Genomic DNA, 18,385 nt, shown 5'->3' with positions numbered 1-18,385 from the left:
CGGCAGCCCCGGAGCCGGCTGCGGACTCGGGGAAGCCCGGCTGCAGCCGGAGGGAGGTTTGGGTTTAGCTCGGCGGCCGTGCGAGCCAGCCGGGAGAGGAGGGAGGCGAGGCCGAGGGGAGGGAGGGAGGGAGGGAGGGAGGGAGGAGGGCGGGCGGGCGGGCGGCGGGGGGGTGTGTGTGTGTTTTGGGGTAATAAATCAGCAGCCGCTCTCCCGGCTTTGACAGGTCCCGGCCAGAAGACACGTGTCTGTCCGGCCGAGGAGCGCTCCGCCGCCGCGGCTCCCCCGGGGGCGGCGGCCGTCGGGCCCCGCGCGGCTCCCCCCGGCCGCCCCGGAGGACGAGCCGGCTCCAGCCTCCCCTTCGCACCTCCCTTCGGCTCCAGCCAGGCAAAGCGTCTCCCGCTCGGGCTTCGCTCTCCCCCCCCGCTCGCTCCTCGTCCGCGGGGAAGGGGCTTTGCTGCCTTCCCCGCTCCGCTCCCGCCGCCGCCCCTCGCTCGCCCGGCCCTGCCCGGCTGGGCTCCTCGCCTCGCACCCAGCCGCTTCCTAGCCCCGGGCTTATCCCGCTCGCCGCTGCCGCTGCCCTCCCGCTGCCAAAGGCGTGCGGCGCTTCCCGCCGGGGACGTCGCTCCCACACCCCCGCCCTACCCCCGGGAAGATGTCTCCTTTTCTCCCTCTCTCCCCCCCCCCCCCCCCCCCCCCCCCCAGTTTGCTGTCTTCTCCCCCTTTTCTTTTTTTCCCTCCCCCTCAGCCAAGAACTGCATCCCTGCAGATTCCTCCTCCCGTCGGCTTGGTCCGGCTACGTTTCATCTCCCTTTCTTGGCCGTTAATAAACCATACCTCACCCTGACCTGGATCCATTCGCACCCACAAATTTGTCTCTCCCCCCCGTCTGCCCACCGCCACTTCCCCGCGGCAGCCCCCCACGGCCCCGGGGACCCCCCTCCCGCTCCCGCATCGCCCCGGCCGCTCCCACCCCAGCCCTGCCCGCCACCGCCGGCGTCTCCCGCGGGACACGAACTCATATTGATTGTGCTGTTGATTAAAAATCGCGAAATAATCCTGCCAGCTTTGACACTCCGTGCCAGACCTGCAGACACAAAAAGACGGGTCCGGTTATGTGGGACACACGTGTTCCCCCGTGGGGGGCACAGCCCGGCCGTAACACCGGCGTGGCGAGCACGACTGCATCAAAGGGCGAGCGATTTGTCCGATTTTTCATATTCGTCCCTTTTCTCTCCGAGGCAGGTATTTCTTAAAAGTTGTGGTCTGCATCCAAACTCTCCGTCGACCCCCTCAATATCGCATCGCCCCAGCCGAGCGCTTTCTCCAGAAAAGTTTAAAGCAAATCAGGACGTGGGGTTTGCTGCCTGTTTTCCTTTTGAATTAAAAAGAAATAAACTTATAACTGAATTTCGTGTTGTTATCTCCCTTGCATTATACTATCAAAAGCAGCAACGTTGAACAGAAGAAAATAAAGTCCTCCAACCCAGAGTTGTTTTTGCACTAGATTAGCAGATAGGAAATGCTATAAAGATGAACTTAATACGATTAGAGATGTTTCCTACAGATTTTCATATATTGATTCAGGGAATTTTAATTCTGGAGCTTGCTTTGCTATAATCCGCATTTATTACAAGCTGATATAGTTTTATTATAGCAAGCTATCAAGGTCGATTCCTTTAACTGCATAATCTGACATGAATTTCATTTTTAAAGAAATGTAGTTATAAAAATCCATACTGTGGGCACAGTGGTTATATTGTACCTAAATCATATTTTAAAGGCAATAAATCCAGAGAGTATTTAGGAAGAGAGGGGAATACGGTTAAACGGCTCTCCTCCAGTCTCAACTCCTTAAAAGACCCTTCAAACTTTTTTTTTTTTTTTTTTTTTAAGTTAAACACCGAGTATTTAAAAAGGCAGATAACGGTGGCAGGTTGAGGTCCCCTCTACCCTGCCCGCAATCACAGCCCCACAGGTTGTAGGAACTTTTTGCGTTCCCCTCCAGGCGCTCCCTCCGCACGGCAGTAGCGGAGCAGGGCACACTGGCGCTTGCCAAAGACGCGCTGTGATTGAACTGTATTTTAACTACTCTTAAAAGGCTAAATTGCAACTCACACGCTGGTTTCAGAGAAAGAAGGGGGGGCGGCAAAAAAAAAAAAGGCAAACGGTAATTTAAAATGTGTTGATCATTAAAAAAAAAAAATCTTATTCGGTAATTAAACCGTATCTTGACTCCCTCCCAATAGCTCCTTACAAGCCCGTGCCACTGCTCCCTTTGCAAATGTTGCACGTACCAGGTACTTCCTTCTAAGCCTTGTAGTGATTCAGAACAGAGGGAATAAGCAAAATGATCATAAATTTCCTAATTAGAGATTTCGCACCAAGACAAAAAGGTGTTAATGAGTTTAATTCCAGTGCCTGTCATTGTCCCTTTTTTCACACCACTTATTTACTAATGGCCCAGAGGGCTGCTCCCGTCTCTCCTTTGTTAAGATTTTAATTTGCCTTCTTTTCTGCCTTTGATGTAAAATTGTGACCTACAACTCTTTGAAGTCCCTTATTAGGAGGAAAATTAACTTAGCTTTTCCACTGTATCTGCCCACTGTTAGCCCAGACAAAATGTAGAGAACTCCTTAAAGATTCAGTACATTAGCAAAATTTTCAAGGTAGCTCTGGAAATGCAAATTTAAAAAAAAAATCTAATAGACTTTTAAATCTATATTAGGAGAGGTAACCCTCGCCAGGGCCGGAGAGGGGGAAGGGAAGGAGGGAATATCTTAATAAAGAAAACAAAATGAACCCGGGCAAGGCAAGGCTGTAAATTTGAAAACCTGAAAAGGGGGACTGGGGGGGGGGGAGCCTTTATTTTTAAATGTCACAACTTTTTCCTGTCCCTCTCGTGTGCCGCTCACAGCTGACACCCTGGCTTCCTATGCTCCGGAGGAGGGGGAGGGGGGGGGCTACGAAAGAAATTATATCTAAATCTATCTCTATATAATTAGAATACCATGAGGCAGGGTTAAACCTTTGTAAAACACACAACTGATTGGCGATCGCTAAAACGAGATTTGAAAGCAACTCAAATAAAAGATCGCGACGTCAGTAAACAGATTTAGAAAAAAAAAAAAAGAAGGGGGAAAAAAAAAAGCAGCTAGTGACAAACCCGGCGAGAGCGAGCTCTGGGCATGAGAGAGAGAGGGAGGCAGAGAGGGAGAGAGAGACTTAAAAGAAATAGGAGGGGCTTGCGAGAGACTAGAAATGTCAATCAGAGCCCAGAGTCCCAATAATCTCAGGCAATCTGTTAGGACCTGACCTGGGTCCACTCAGATCAATAGGAAAAGTGAGAGAAGAAAGAAGCGATCGGATCGTTTACCGCGGCGGCCGAGGACAGGAGGGAGCCCGCGGCCTCCGCGCACCCCCGGCTCCCCCCCCCCCCCATGTCCGCCGGAGTTTGCGGGAGGCGCTGAAAGTGCGGGCGGCCGGCGAGGGCGAGCGACCCGGCTCCCTCCTCCGCTCCCGGCCCTGCTACTTTCTCCCCTTTCTCTCCCTTCTTCCTCTCCTCTCTTCTCCCCCCCCCCTCCTCCTCCTCCTCCTCCCCCCCTCCCCTGCCCCCGCTCCCCCACCATGTCTTTCCCCCAGCTGGGCTACCAGTACATCAGGCCGATCTACCCGGCGGAGCGCCCGGGGAGCGCCGGCTCCCGCGGCGGCGCCGAGCTGGCCCCGTCCGGGACCCTCTCCAACGTGCTCTCCTCCATGTACGGCGCGCCCTACGCCGCCGCCGCCGCCGCCCAGGGCTACGGAGCCTTCCTGCCCTACGCCGCCGAGCTGCCCATCTTCCCCCAGCTGGTAAGAGGCCCCCCCACCCCGGGGCTCGCCGCTCGCTCGCTCCCCGGGACGCTCGGGCCAAGGCCGGCCCGGGCGCGGTGCGCGCTGGGGATCGGCACCGGGGCGGGGGGGGGGGGGGGGGTCGCGCCGCCGGGAGGGCTGTCAGGGGAGACGGGGCGTTATCGCCGCCCTGCCCCGGGAGAGCCGCCGGAGAGGGGCAGGGCTGGAGCGGCGACCCCGCGGCTTCCCCCCCCCCCCCGCTCCGCCCGCGCGGTTTGACGGCTGCGGCGAGCGGCCCCGCCGCGCACACGCACCTGGGGAGCCGGTCCTCCCCTCCCGGGCACGCCGCGGGCACCGGCCGCCCGCCTCGGCCGGGGCGCAGCCGGCGGGGCCCGGGCTGCCGGGGCCGGAGCGTGCCCGGCGCGGCCGGGGCCGGGGCCGGGGCCGGGGAGCGGGGGGAGGCGGCTCGGCCCGGCCGCCGCGCTGGTGCCGAGCGGGCTCCGCTCCCGGTAGCGGCGGCGGGACGGAGGGGCCCCGGGCCGGGCCCGGCGCGCCGTCTCAGCCGGGCCGCCCCTTCCCTCTCGCTGCAGGGCGCCCAGTACGAGCTGAAGGAGAGCCCAGGGGTGCAGCACGCCGCCTTCCCCCACCACCACCCCGCCTTCTACCCCTACGGGCAGTACCAGTTCGGGGACCCGTCGCGGCCCAAGAACGCCACCCGGGAGAGCACCAGCACCCTCAAGGCCTGGCTCAACGAGCACCGGAAAAACCCCTACCCCACCAAGGGCGAGAAGATCATGCTGGCCATCATCACCAAAATGACCCTCACCCAGGTCTCCACCTGGTTCGCCAACGCGCGGCGGCGGCTCAAAAAGGAGAACAAAATGACCTGGGCCCCCCGCAGCAGGACGGACGAGGAGGGCAACTCCTACGGGAGCGACCACGAGGGGGAAGAGGACAAGAGGGAGGACGAGGAGGAGATCGACCTGGAGAACATCGACACCGAGAACATCGAGAGCAACAAGGACGAGCTGGAGGACGAGCTGCAGGACGCCGACCTCCTGCACTCCGACTCCAAGACGGACTCGGAGGGCTCCGAGGGCTTCGAGGACCTGCCCGGCTCCGAGGAGCGCTACCTCAAGGCCGCCGAGGGGGAGCCGCACCACCTCCGCCACCACCACCTCCACCACCACCACCACCATCACCACCACCACAAGTGCGAGCTCCCCGCCGCCGCCGCCCCGGCCGGCCCGGAGCCCCTCAAGCCGCCCCTCCAGCCGCCGCCGCACCACCTCTCGCCCCCCTCCTCCGCCTCCTCCTCCGCCGCCTCCTCCCCGACGGACGGCGCTTTGGCCGGCACACTGCCGAAGCCCAAGATCTGGTCGCTGGCCGAGACGGCCACCAGCCCGGACAACCCCCGCAAGTCTCCCGGCGGCGGCTCCCCGCCGGCGGCCGCCCCCCAGCCGCTGCCGCTGCCCCCCCCCGCCGCCCCCGCCGCCCCACAGACTCGTCTCCTCCTGCCCCCTGGGCAAGTTCCCCAACTGGACCAACCGCGCCTTCCCGGCCCACCACCACCACCACCACCCGCCCCCGCACCCGCTGGCCTTACTGAACACTCCCCACCTGCTGGGGCTGGGGGCCGCCCCCGCCGCACCCCCCCCCCGCCGCCGCCGCCGCCGCCGCCTTCCCGCGGCCCGCGGACCAGGCGCAGAGCGCGGAGCCCGCCGGAGCAGGTGACCGCTGAGGGACGCGGCGGGGACGGGACGGGACGGGACGGGCCGGACCGGCAGCCGCCGCGGGGGGCTCGGCGGTGCTGCGCGGAGCTGCGCGGAGCGGCCCCGCGGGACCTTGTGCGTGGGGCCGAGGCGAGGGGCGCCGGCCCCGCGCGTTTCTCACGGTGCCCCCGGCCCGGCGCGGCGCAGCCGTCGGGGCGCAGGTGGCGGCGGGGCGGGCGGGCGGCCGCGCGGCCCCCGGGGGCGGCGGCGGCGGCGGCGGGCGGGGGGCCTCCTCGCCAGGTTAGTCTCAAACCCCGAGAATTACCTTCCTCCGACGGAGATAATTTTTGTTGCTGTTGTTGTTGCTGCTGCTCAACTCGTCTTTGTGGGAAGGACCCGGCCGTAAGGCTCGCTCCGGGCTTGCTTTATTTTCCTTTTGACGGTCACTCCTGCAGCAAAGCAGTCGTTTTGTGGTATTTGCAACTTGCTGAGAAGAGATCTTAAGTCTAGACGCTTAATTCAGGGATGGGGTGGGGGGAATAAAACGGGGGCTGTAAAGGAACGCTTTTTTTTTTTTTTTCCCCTTCTCTTTTTAGATCGATCTAGTGCCTTGGAAGTAGAGAAAAAGTTAATAAAGACAGCTTTCCAGCCAGTGCAGAGGCGGTAAGAGATTGCTTCCTCCGTCTCCTAAGGATATATAGAGGGAGTTGTAAATGGTTAGCTTATTTTCTCCGCTTCTTTAGTTCCCTTTCCAGGGCGGTTTCTTGTTCTTCCTCTGCGTGCGTGGTGGGTTACTCTGATTCTGTACATTTTTTTTGCTGTTCTCTCCTCTGGACTTTGCGAGTGATTCCCGCGGGCAGGCCGAGTGGCGTTCGGTGCCGGCGGGGCGCGCGGTTGCGGTGCTGGGGGGTCGGGTGGCTCCGGGCCGGGCCGGGCCGGGCCGGGCGGGAGCGCATCGGGAACGGCCGGTACCGGCGGCCTCTCCACCGAGCACCGCCGGCCTGCCCGGACGCGAGTAGCGACCCGCCGGTGCCGCCTGGCCTGGGGGAGACATGCAGCGGCGGTAGGAAGACAATAAATTGAAATTTAAAAAAAAAACCCCAGCTAGTGTGAAAACTGAAGAGGCTGAGCCGTGCTGTCCTGAGTTTGGCGCAGCAGTCACTGGAATCAATTACTCTTTGATTGATTGAAACCACGGGGATCGGGCCCGTGGTATTTTCGTAGCTAAATAAATTTGCCTGAAGTCGCTCTGAAAAATTTTTCTGTTTAGAAATCCGTTTCTAAAAAAAAAAATAACAACAACAACAACAAAACTAGTGCTACCTACAGTTAAAAGTATTGTGCCAGCCCAATCTGACTAGAAATCCTATTAAATATTTTTTTTCTGTGTCATTTTTTTCCAGGCCCCAGAACCAACTTGATGCCGCTATGGTTCTATCGGCGTTGTCATCATCATAGTTAATTTTTTATTGTTGTTGTAATGACTGTAAAAAATCTCTGTATAGTCACCACTTGTAAGCATGTCCGTATATTAAAACTAAAAAGGAAAAAAAAATACCCGCTTCTGTACTATCATCTGGATTAGCTGAGTTTGTGAGGTTTTTTGGAAGTCCAGTGAGAATTAGGTGTTTCGATTTTTTTTTGTTGTTGTTGGTTTTGTACATACGGTAAAAAATGTACATACGTGTGAACCAAATTGTACAAGAAAGTATATATTTTTGGCTAATAAATAAACTGTTGCCACTTTGACTACACTCTCTTTTCCCACCTCTGGAGTTATTTTTCTCCCCCCCTCGTCGTCCTCCGTGTCCCCGTTCCCCCCCCACCCCGCCCCGCCGGTTACTGTTTTTCCGCGGCAGCCGAGGCCGCGCTGGGGCCGCGGCAGGAGCGGCGCATCCTCGGGCTGAGCGCGGAGCGGCCGCGGGCCGGCGGTGCCGGGGCCGCCCGGAGGCGGAGCGGGTCTCTGCCGTGGCCGGGCCGGGCCGGGCCGGGCCGGGTCAGTGGCGGGGCCGGGCAGGGCGGGCGGCGGCCCCGGGGCGGGCGGCCCTTCCTGCGGCGGCGGCGGCGGCGGCGGCGGGGCCGAACGCTGGAGCCGCAGCGCCCCCTGCAGGCGCCGCCGCCCCGTCCCGGTGCCCGGCGGTCGGTGGCGGCGGGGCGCGGGCCGGGGGGCGGGAGGGGAGGGGCTGGGGGGTGCGAGTCCGTGTGCGGATCCGGGGGCAGCGGCCTGCCCCAGGGAAGCGGGGGACGGCGCCGGGGGCGGGGGGAGCCCGGGGGCAGCCGGCAGCGGCCCGGCGGTGATCCATCGCCCCCCGAGGACCTTATTACCGGGTGCCGGCTATTGATCCCCCCCGCCCCCTCGGAGCGCGGTGGCGGCGCGGAGCGCGGGAGGGGTTAATTGAAAGGAAACTTCGAGGGTCGTCAGTGGCGCGGCGGGTCGGGAACGGACCTGCGTTATTCCGCTGCCCCCCCCGCCCCCCGGGGCCGTGCGCATCCCAGGGGTCCGTTTGGGGGGGGGCAGGGGGGGCTCCCCTTGGGCCCGGTTTGCCGCTGAGCGGGGAGCGGGCCAGGGGCTGACCGAGACCGCGGAGCGGGCGGCGGGGCCGGGGGCATCCCCTCCCCGCCCCCGGGCGTTTGCATCCGGGCGGGAGTTGCCGACCGAAACGGCGGCACCGAGACGCGGGGCGCGGCGGCGCGCACCCGGCAGGGAGCTCCGCTCCGCTCCGCGCCGCTCCGCGCCGGGCGGGCTGCCCGCCCCGCCGCCCCCCGGCCGGCCCCGGGAGCTCCAGGCTGCCGCTTCTCCGCCGCGCCTGCAGCCGAGCCGCGGCCTCGAGAACTTGTAACTTCCATTTCCTCGGCAGAGTGCTGAAAATCGGCCCGGTCCGGCAGAGGTCCGGCCGCTCCGAGTGGCGCTGGCTGCCGGCGGGGGGAGGCGACCCCGGCCCCTTCCCGCCTGGCAGGCGGGTGAAAACCACCCCAGGGTGATTGTTGTCGGGGGGGGGGGGGGGGGGGCTGCTCCCCCCTGCCCCTCCTCTCTTCCCACTTTACCATCAGCAATCGGTGCCCGCGGGTGGCCGTGCTCGTCCCCGCGGCCCCCCGGCTGGGGGAGGCAGCCTGGGCAGGTGGAGCTCACAGGCCGGCTCCCTCCTGCTTTTGTTCCCAGGCTCTTCCTTAACATCTCTGTCTATGGGGGGGGGGGGGGGGGGGCGTGTGTGTGCCCCCCACCCTTTCGCTCCTTACAGTCCTGGAAATGGCATAATTACGGAGGTGGTGATTAAATAGCTGGTGCTTTTCTCGGTTTGGTGACAAGAGCCTACGGAGGGGGAGGGTGCTTGGAGCTAGGAAGCAAGAGTTAAAATGAAGTTAAAGTACAAACAGAAGCACATAGCTGACATGCTTCAAGTTTAGACAGTACAAGATATGCAAATGTGCAGGGCTGCGTGGTATTGACATTTTGAGGTCATAGTGATAGGAATGTATTATTTATAGGATTGGGTTGCACTAGGCCGATAAACTACATTTTAAATCCTAGGCGTTTGCAAGTGATAAGATTTATATATATGTTTACACTCTATATGTGTGTGTATGCGTACACACACATTTTATGTACGTGTTTTAATATTTCACGATTAATATTCTTCCTGGTAGGCATTACGGTGGGGAGAGCCCTCGCCCGGTGCACGCCTGCAGCCTCTCCGGGCCGCTGGCAGCGATGGCTGCGGCCGGCAAAGGGACCCGCAGAGTTTGCGGCAGTGTTGCAATCTCTGCTTTCTTCCCCCCACATCCCCTTCCTTTCCCCATACGTCCTCTCCGGCCACAGCTCGCCCTGGAAACGGCGTTTGCCGCCTCGCAGCTCTGTCTTTCTGCCAGAAACTGTTCCCCCTCTTTTGCTCCGACAGGCTCCTGAAACGAGGGGAAACTCTGTGGGTGGGTGGTTAGAAAACGGATTGTTTCTCATGTAAATTTTACCCAGTCTCTCTGCACTTTGTATCCCTGCTTTTTCCTCAGCCAATTCTTGCTGAGGAAAAAAGAAAAAAAAAAAAGAAAAAAGAAAAAGATTAATGACATGTAAAATGGGGGGGGGGGGAGAGAAAGCTAGAGGCAAATTTCCACATCCCCTTCCTCTGGACATCCTGGTGGGTTTTCCATAGAAACTTTCACACACTGGCCAGACAGATGCTTAGAGGGGATGGAAGAAAATAATGAGCCCACGATGGGAAAACAATTGCATCCCCAGCTTTCTACCTCCATTAAAGGCTCCTTTGCCTTTGCAGCAGAGCCCTCTCCCTTCGCCCTGACTGGCAGGGATGCTCCCACAGCAGCGGCGGCTGCGTGGCAGCCATGGGAAAGCCGCCCTTTTGGCTTCTGGAAGTGGGAACTTGGTTTCCCCGCGGGGGGAAAGCAGCCTTTGTGCCTGCCCAGCTTCCCTAATGTGGAGAAAATTCCCATTAATTTTGTGAGGAAACATTTTGTTATGCGTGTTTCAACAAAACATTAAAAATCCTACTCGTAATTTTTTTTTAGAAATCACTCTTGCAGCTTGACAGCCTTGCTGGAGCCCCAGCCAGGCCTGCCCGAGACGGCGCAGAGAGGCCTCTCTCTCCCTCTCCCTCTCTGTTGGCTGCTCTTTTCCTGTCTAATCAATTATCTCCCTAGCTAGTCCTTCTCAAAGGTGAGAGCTCATTATGCATATTCATAAATCACAGCTCCCAGACCTGACACTGATTGATGTAATCATCTCCCGCTCGCTCCCTGTCTGCGTGGGGCCAGCCGGAGGAAGCGCCGGCGAGGAGGAGGAGGAGGAGGAGGAGGCAGGAGAAAGAGACTTCCAACTTGTCAGACCCACTTCTGCTGGGAGCGGCTGGCCGGGCGTTAGCAGGCTGTGTCAGGCTTCCCACTCACCGCGGCCAAAGTGCCCATCACAGCCCGGGGATAAAACAGGAGAAAGGCCTGTGAGCTGAGAAATAGCAGTGAGCTGCCTCCAGTCTGGCTAACTGTTAGGCAGGCAAAATTACAAGAGTAAGGAAAAGATCCAGCACGATTTTCACAATCGGGCATCAGACCGTGCATTAAAATACCCCCCCCCCCCCCCGCCCCGATCATTCGTGTTAGCTAATGCGCTTGCTGTTATTTTCCTCAGATGGTTAAAGCTGGTTTATCCCCATAAGAACATCTTATGTATGGATTCTGATCATGAGTATTTAGATATGCGATATAGCAAATATCTTCAATATTATACCTGCAGTGGCCCTCAGTAGCTCTATCGTCCAAAAAGAAAAGAAAAAAGTTGCAAATAACATAAGTTACTCCTGCAAGGGTTTGAGGGCAAAAGGGCTCCTCCAGCCCAGTGTACCCGCTTTCCAGATAGGAACGTATAGCTCAGCTATGACTGGTTTCCCAAGGCGTGCTTCAGCACGGCAGCGTTCAAGATGCTGTTCAGATTATGTGGTTTACCTGTATGGTTAATATTTACGCTTTTAAAATACCTCTTTTTATCGCTTTGATCAGAACCATCAGTGTACTAAAGTAATAATACAAAAATATATGCCCTGGAAATCATAACAAGATACAAATCAAAGGGAGCCCTAATCGAGTACTTTTGAGAGTGTTATCTTCCTTGTTAACAAATGGTAATAAGAAAATCAAGGCTTATAGCTTGCTTGCGTTTTATCTAAGAAAACCAATAAAGATATCAGATGTTCTTTGTTTTATATGTTTGAATGTAAAGCAGAATAATGAAGAACATGTACCTTCTAAGGCTTCATTTGCTTTATGGGTATTAACCCTTTAGCATGCCAGTGAAATTCTGAATATGCAGAATGAGGACAAGACTGTGCTGCCACCCAGGGTTTTGAGGCCCATCTTTGCTGCAGTCAAGACAACATCTTTTTTTATTAAATGCTGAAATTGGAACAAAGCAACAATGGCTGCTTGCTAACTCTGCATGTCCAACAGGCCTCTTTACTATTCAGCAAATGGAAGATATTAAACAACATTTTGCTTAAAGGTACACTGAGGCCATTTCCATTAGGACATGGTGTCATTCATTTATTCACATGTTAAGTGGATGTCCTTGTGGCTAATGAGTAATAATCAACAGTGACTCCACTTTATTCCTTTGCTCCCAGCAATGTTAAATACGCTGATGGAGTCTCTTTGCTGACACACTAGAGAATATGGCTAAAAAGTGCTAAAGGACATTTTCAGCGTAGAGCAGCCACATACCCACATGCTGGAAATAGCACTTTTATGACAGTCTATTCTATTAGGCTTTGTTCCTGTTTAAGGCATGGCGCGTGGAAACCGCCAATACTTATTTGAAGGTACTTTATGCCTTAAAAGCCAAGAACTCTCTCGGTTTGAGAGTCAATGTGGTTATTGCTGGGAGATGAGCTCTCGTCCAGCTGGTTTATTAAAGAAAAAAAAAAAAAAAAATCAAACCGCACCTTACGGTGCCTTCTCTAGATTCTGTACATGAGTTCAGATAAATGTTTAGTGGAGGAGTGATTTAGGACAAAACCTTTCCTGCAAAAAATCTAGTTTGACATTTATTTTATAAAACAAAGTAACTCCACTACCAGCTAATTAATCCATTTTATTACATCAACCGCAGCAGCTTCGTAGGCTAATAAACTATAATAATATATATTTTTTCCTTTACATGATTGCTTACACTGGAGTCTGCAGCTTGGTTGTCTCCTGTGTCAATTCCTAAAGTTTGAAAGGTATAAATGAATCATTCTTGGTCATGATTAAGCTTAAGTTAGAAATAAAATATGTCAATCAATCTGGTTGGAAATGTTCCTGCTGTCTAAGTTGGTTATGCAAAACACTCTAAGGTGTGTAGGCATGCTCAATTAGGTCAAGGGATCTGATGGCACTCCTAGCCATAAATGTGTGTCACTTGGATTCCTCATTATTTTTAGCAGTGGTGAAAATGCATGTCAGTAGGCCAGCTAGCCAGGCTAGAATAAAATTACTTACCAGGTATGCATAAAACTGAGGTTTTAATACATTAATATTATACTTATTTTCAGGCAAAACAGTGAAAAGAAAATATGTCTCTCTCTCTCTCTCTCATATAGATGAGTCACTCTATTGAATTTCTCAGCAATCATTAGTGTAATTCACACTGGACTATGCAATACTCAAGATAACTTAGCAGTAAAATTTAAGTGCCTAAAAACATAGATGTAATGTGAAATTAGATACAAGAAGTAAAACATCGATTTGCTCTGTTACAGTCTAACTTGCTTCCAAGAGAAATAAAGCTTCACTAGGAGATTAGACCAGCCCCAATCCAAAATAATTTAATGAAAAAGGACACTTGAGATGGCTAGTGAAGAGCAGTGCTAGTGCCGGTGTTCTCAGATGGAGACTTTTGCAAGTGATTCCTACAGAAGACAATGTCAGAAATTTATGCTTGATAGACAGGTTTCCTCTGGTGTACTGCATCATAGCCTGATACTAACAGAAATGTTTCCATGTAGTTCCAGGAAAAAAACGCCAGGAAAAGCAAGTTTTAGTGCTCATGCCTGCCCTCCTTGGCATCTGGTGTAGTTGCTGAGATTACCTGAATTGGCTAAATGACCAGGGTTAAATCCTCCGGTTGTAAACTTTCCATGCTGGTACTCTGAACCACACCGAGACCTTGGGCTTGGGCGTGAGAAAGTGAATGAGAAACCAGCTAAACACAACACTCCAGCCTGGTTTTGTTACATGAAAAAAAAAACAAAAAACCAAACCAACAACAACTAAATGCAGGAAACTGGCAAACTAAAAGAAAAATGTTGCTTCCAAGAATCAGAGGCAGGACTAGTACTGCAGGTAAGGCTGGCGCTTCTTAAACACCATTCTTAAATGTGGTGTTAAAGATGGCAGTGTCCCTTTAAGAACAGCACCATGCAGCTAATATTTTCTTTACTGCCAATAAAATGCAATTAAATCTCATGAATTAATATATTCACTTCAGGAAGAATTTCCATTCTTTTCTTCGGATATCAAAATGGAGCCATCATCAGTCAGTTAGTTAAATAGGAGAATCCGGAGAGTAAGTAAATGGAAGAGCTTTCAAATGCAGGGCTGAAAATGCCCAATGAATGTGTAGGGGGGCTTCAATAAAAAGATTTTGACTTGTGTTTTCACCCCTTTCCCACTTTGCTCATTGTTTACTGACACTGCTATGGACACAGTATTCAGTCCCTGCCCGCCCCAGCCCTGGGATGTAAAAATGTCATCTCTATTGTGCTGCCGGGCTCGCTTTGATGCTGCCGCAGCCCTTTGTGTGCCCTTCTCAATCCCTTTATAAGGCTGTCCTGATTGTCCATACTGAACATCGCCACAAAAGCTCGTCTTATTGAGAAAATAAAAAAGTCAGAGAGGGGCCAAATGACGGGAGATTGGGCCTTTGCTGTAAAAGACCTACTATTCACATTCAGCAGTCATTTTTTCACCAAGGAATTACAAAGTTGGGACTGTGGCCACACCAGCAAAGCCATTTTAGACAATTTCTTCTTACGTTTAGTTTATAATTACTATTATGGGTTTTTTTTTAAAGGTCAAGTACTGCTGAGGACAAACATTAAAACCTAGAAGCGGTTGTGGAAGGTATTTTCACCTTTCCAAAGGAAAACTACTGCATAACTCCAATGTGCGTGTTTCATGTGGGAAGTTTAGACGAGCAGATTGTATGGAAATTCAACTACATACATACACTACAAAAAGGGCTTGTTGTGATAATAAAATAAGCCAGAAACAGACCCCATCTCCCCCTACTATGTAGGAGTGCACATATTTGCAACTGAGAACCTGAGATCGAGGGTTTAAATTGTCAGCCTAGAAAACCTCTACCAGTTGTTCTTCCCCCTAACGCTATCCTAACTTGTACCGAGTGTCCGTGGGCAGGATGGAGACAAAGGCCGAATAAGGTCTTATTCTTTGGGAATCGGCTATCGGAATGGGAGGACGGTGATTTCATGGCTTTTGTTACCGAGGTTAGGGACCGAATTCTCTCACTGAATTAGAATGGTAACAAGTGGGACTGGGGATCTCCGGGGCTTTTGTAGTGCACTCATCTGAGAGATTGCGCTTTTCTCAGCCCTTCAGATTTATTTTGCCAAAGTTACAGGGCAATTATGGAAATGCGCCCTTTGAAGCCGGGCCGATTTCTCTTTATTTTCTCTCCCCCCCCCTCCGCCCCCCAAAGCAAAGCCTCCCTCGCCTCCTTTCTTCAGCAAGTTAGCAGTCATTAGGCAGTGGGGTTTCAAGTGGCCGTTCAAATATTCTTTTGAATAGTGCGAGAAAGTTTTAATAAATATATGTTAAAAAAATAGACTTTGAAGCTTTTTGGGAAGGAAGTGTAAAATAACAGCAAGGTAACAATGTCCTAGAAAATAGGCTCTGTCTGCGCGAGGTGCTGGAACCTGAAATGCTTCCTATGAAAAGAGGCTCAGTGTGCCTGGACTGGGGCTGGCCGGTGGCACGCGGGGGGTTTGGACAAGGGACCGCCTGGGCGCTCCCGGTGCCTCACCGCGCCGGCGCAGGTGGCAGCTCTGCAGCCACGCTTTGCTCCTCGTCCCTCACATCTCCCTAACGAGAGGCCCAGGACAAACAGAATTGTACTTTCGCACCTTTGTACATTATTTATCATTGGAGTTTGGAATGTCGGGGCTGCGTGTGAACTAAGACGACATATTTTTTACTTTACTTGATATGCTAGCATTAAGGAAATATGTCTGAAACCAGATGGTGAGACCTGGAGCTAGGCAGGCTGTGACCAGGACTGCTTTCTGCCCAGAAACTCAGTTCTGGAGGTCTCTGTTCACTCTCTACTCCGTTTCTTTATCAGTATCGGACTACTTTGCTGTTGTAAGATAAATTGGTGTTTTTCTGAGCCATTTAGCAAATGCTATGGGCCAAATTCAGACTTGATGTAAGAGGAAGGAGATACTATCGGTGTCCCTGAAAGTTATATACACTTACAGAGGGCCTGAGCCCGGCCTGAACTGTGGACCTTCCATCATCAGTAAAATATGGTAGGAACATTAAAGTTTCTTGTCTGAGTTTTGTAACTGAGGTGCAAATACCTTTTTTGCTCTCTATGGAGTTTATGATGGATTCTAGGACCACATCTACAGCAGCATGGAGCGTCAGAGATTTGTGTTTTCTGGACATTAGGGCTTGCAAATTTTGCAGCAGAAAGTACTTCTTAATTACAAATTTATTCAAAAGCATGAAAACCCAGCTCAGACCTCTACAGAAGCGTGTTTACAATAAATTAATGCTAATATTTCTCACGATGGATGCAGAAGGTTGAATGCTGCATCTGTAGCCTTCAGCACTGCATACAGAGGTCTTGGCAAACAAATTTCATGTGAGTTGGGCTCAATGGAGTTGCAGTAGGTACCATGGGGAAGACCACCACCTCTCCAATCTTCTCCTCATCCTCCTCCCCTAGTTCCCTTTCACGCATCTTCATTTCTTCCCCAGCCTCACACAAGTGCTGAGGATTCCTTCCTGTTCCTCTGTACCTTCCCCCAATCTGGGATCATCTTAATTTTTTCTGGAACTCATCCCATTATTGGGAGGAATTCCAAATCTGCCCAAACTGGATCCATTGTTTCAAAGCCCACCAGGAGCTTTGGGGTATCTGATTCATTTCAACGTGCAGCTGGGTATGGTATGTTCCCATTTTGTTTGTAATAAAGAGAGGAGGACTTGTGGGATACAGATCTAGGTTCAGGTTTGGGTACAAAACCTTAAAACGGGTTTAGGTTCTAATATGCTGGTCTACTCCAAGAACATTTCTGATCTTAAAAACTTAAAAGTCAAGTTAAGAAAAGACAAACTTGCTAATAATATTAAGGAGCTGTAAATATGACTCCTCTGAAAAATGGTAGTACTCGTACTGTTGGTACCTTCTGACACTAACTAACACTAGGAAATGTGCAATGGCAAATGACCATGCCTTGCTAGGGAAATAATTTAGGGAAATTAATGCAATCCTTCCATTTCTGCCTTTGAAAATGTCTATTTATTTATTTATTTTTAAATCTACATAAAAAAACAAACAGCACACTTACGTTTTGAGCCTCAAGCTTGTCACAGATGCTGCAAAGGGTGAGCTGGCAACCTACAAGCCAGATATCACCCTCTGAGCCACAGGCTGAGCTTGCCTAGCTCATGGCCTTTTTCTTGGGTGCGATGGAGAGTAGCTGTCTGGGTAGCACAACCTGCCTTTCCAGCTCTCTATCCTTGCTGCCCTGTACAACCAGGCACCCGGATCCCCGAGTCTACACAGTCTCTGTGGGAGGAGACGTGCCTGCAGCCTACCTTCAGGTACCTCCAGGATAAGTGGGACCCTCGTCCCACAGCAGAGGACAGTTTCTCATGCCTTTGTTGTAGCTTATAGCTATAAGTAATTGCCATGTGCCTCTCCCCCGAAAAATACCATGGTGTGCAGGTTCCTCGGAGGGTCTGGCTTTCTACTGTTTTAGGCTTGAAACACCATTAATTAAAAAAGACTTTGAATCATACTTGCTAATGCAGTTTGCCGAGCGCAGGTTTCGCCAGCTTCCCCAGGTGAGGGCCCTTGAGCAGTCATGCTTCTCCTCTCCGGCAGCTCCAGCCTGCAGGTGGTTTTGGAGGGTGCGTTGTAGTAATTTGGCCTTAAGGCCACAGAGACATTGATCACCATGACGAAGTCTGCCCGGAGGTAAAGGTCACAGATTTTGAATACTTTAGATATTTTGTAAGCCACTTTTGAAGATTTTAAAGAAAATGGGTTTCCATGTTCAGTGCTGTCAAAAATGACCCTCAGGACGCAATGCTTCTCTGCGTGCTTGGGTCAAAGCCCACCAATAGGTAGGGCAGTCATCAACAGGGTGAGATCTTCCAGATGCCTTGTCTTACAGGGAATAATTCTGGCTCATCTGGGCTGAGTTTTAACCCCCGGGCCTTGTATTTACTCTGTAGTGCAAGGAAAACAGCAGGTCACAGTCGTGGCAGTCGGTGTCTCGAAGGTTTAGAAATAGAGGGATGGATGTTATAAACTATAATGATAAACTCATTTATGGTACAAGTGATGGTGTCTCCCTGCTACTTCTACAAACAGACTTTAGATACAGGTGTCTACTATTTGACTGTCAGTGGGAAGTGTGTATCTCATAAGGCTCTGACCTGGTTATCTTCCAACCCTGAGCAATTAATCACCAGCATCTAATAGGGAGTAGTTGTGCACGGGAGCCTTTGGTGTCCAGCCTGTTCAAAATAATGCTTTCACCTTTTCGACAACTATCAGACCTATAGCTTCCCTCAACATGGGACCACTGCTTTCCTTTGGAAGAAGAACTGGCACAAAATGAACCTCCCTCTGTAAGGGGAAGCCACCAATTCCAGTCTCTCTGAAAACAAAAAACAAGCCCCCAAAAAACAAGCCCCCAAACACCCAAAACAGAGCAGCTTGTGCAGTAAAGCCACCAAATACCAAGGTCTCAGTTATCAGCCGTGCTGCACATGGGAGCAGAGTAGAACAGAAAGGGTCCCCGTTCCCCCTCCACGTGGGTTACCTGTCTTTCCAGTGCCTGTGTCTGCAGGAGGGGACTGGGAGAGGACCGAAAACTGCTATTCTTTCACGCTGGCAGGGAGAGCTGGGGACTTTCCCCACCATTTCAGTTGTAAGCAAGAGGAATGGCTTTGTCTTCAGCGGGCTGTGCAAAGTTGGAGTAAGGTAGTGAAGAATCAGACCCCATCGATTCTTTGTAGTACTGGAGCTTTGTTTTGAAGTGCAATAAAAATACAGGTGGTGGCGGAGATAATGCATGGTACCGTTCCTTTGGGACACTTGGGGA

General features: G+C 52.7%; 1 protein-coding gene across 1 annotated transcript; it reads left to right on the top strand.

Moving 5' to 3' along the window:
* The first annotated feature begins 3,205 nt into the window (after positions 1-3,205).
* Positions 3,206-7,294, top strand: IRX3 (iroquois homeobox 3). The gene is given in 6 exon segments (XM_030026753.2): positions 3,206-3,849; positions 4,419-5,303; positions 5,305-5,496; positions 5,498-5,558; positions 6,137-6,203; positions 6,944-7,294. Coding segments are annotated over 6 exon segments (1,482 nt in total). The 5' UTR covers positions 3,206-3,627; the 3' UTR covers positions 6,999-7,294.
* The last annotated feature ends 11,091 nt before the right edge of the window (positions 7,295-18,385 follow it).

The sequence above is a fragment of the Aquila chrysaetos genome, chromosome 9 (genome assembly GCF_900496995.4).
Source record: "Aquila chrysaetos chrysaetos chromosome 9, bAquChr1.4, whole genome shotgun sequence".
Classification (NCBI taxonomy): domain Eukaryota; kingdom Metazoa; phylum Chordata; class Aves; order Accipitriformes; family Accipitridae; genus Aquila; species Aquila chrysaetos.
The sequence above is the reverse complement of the archived record's forward strand: the minus strand, read 5'-3'. Positions and strand labels throughout refer to the sequence as shown.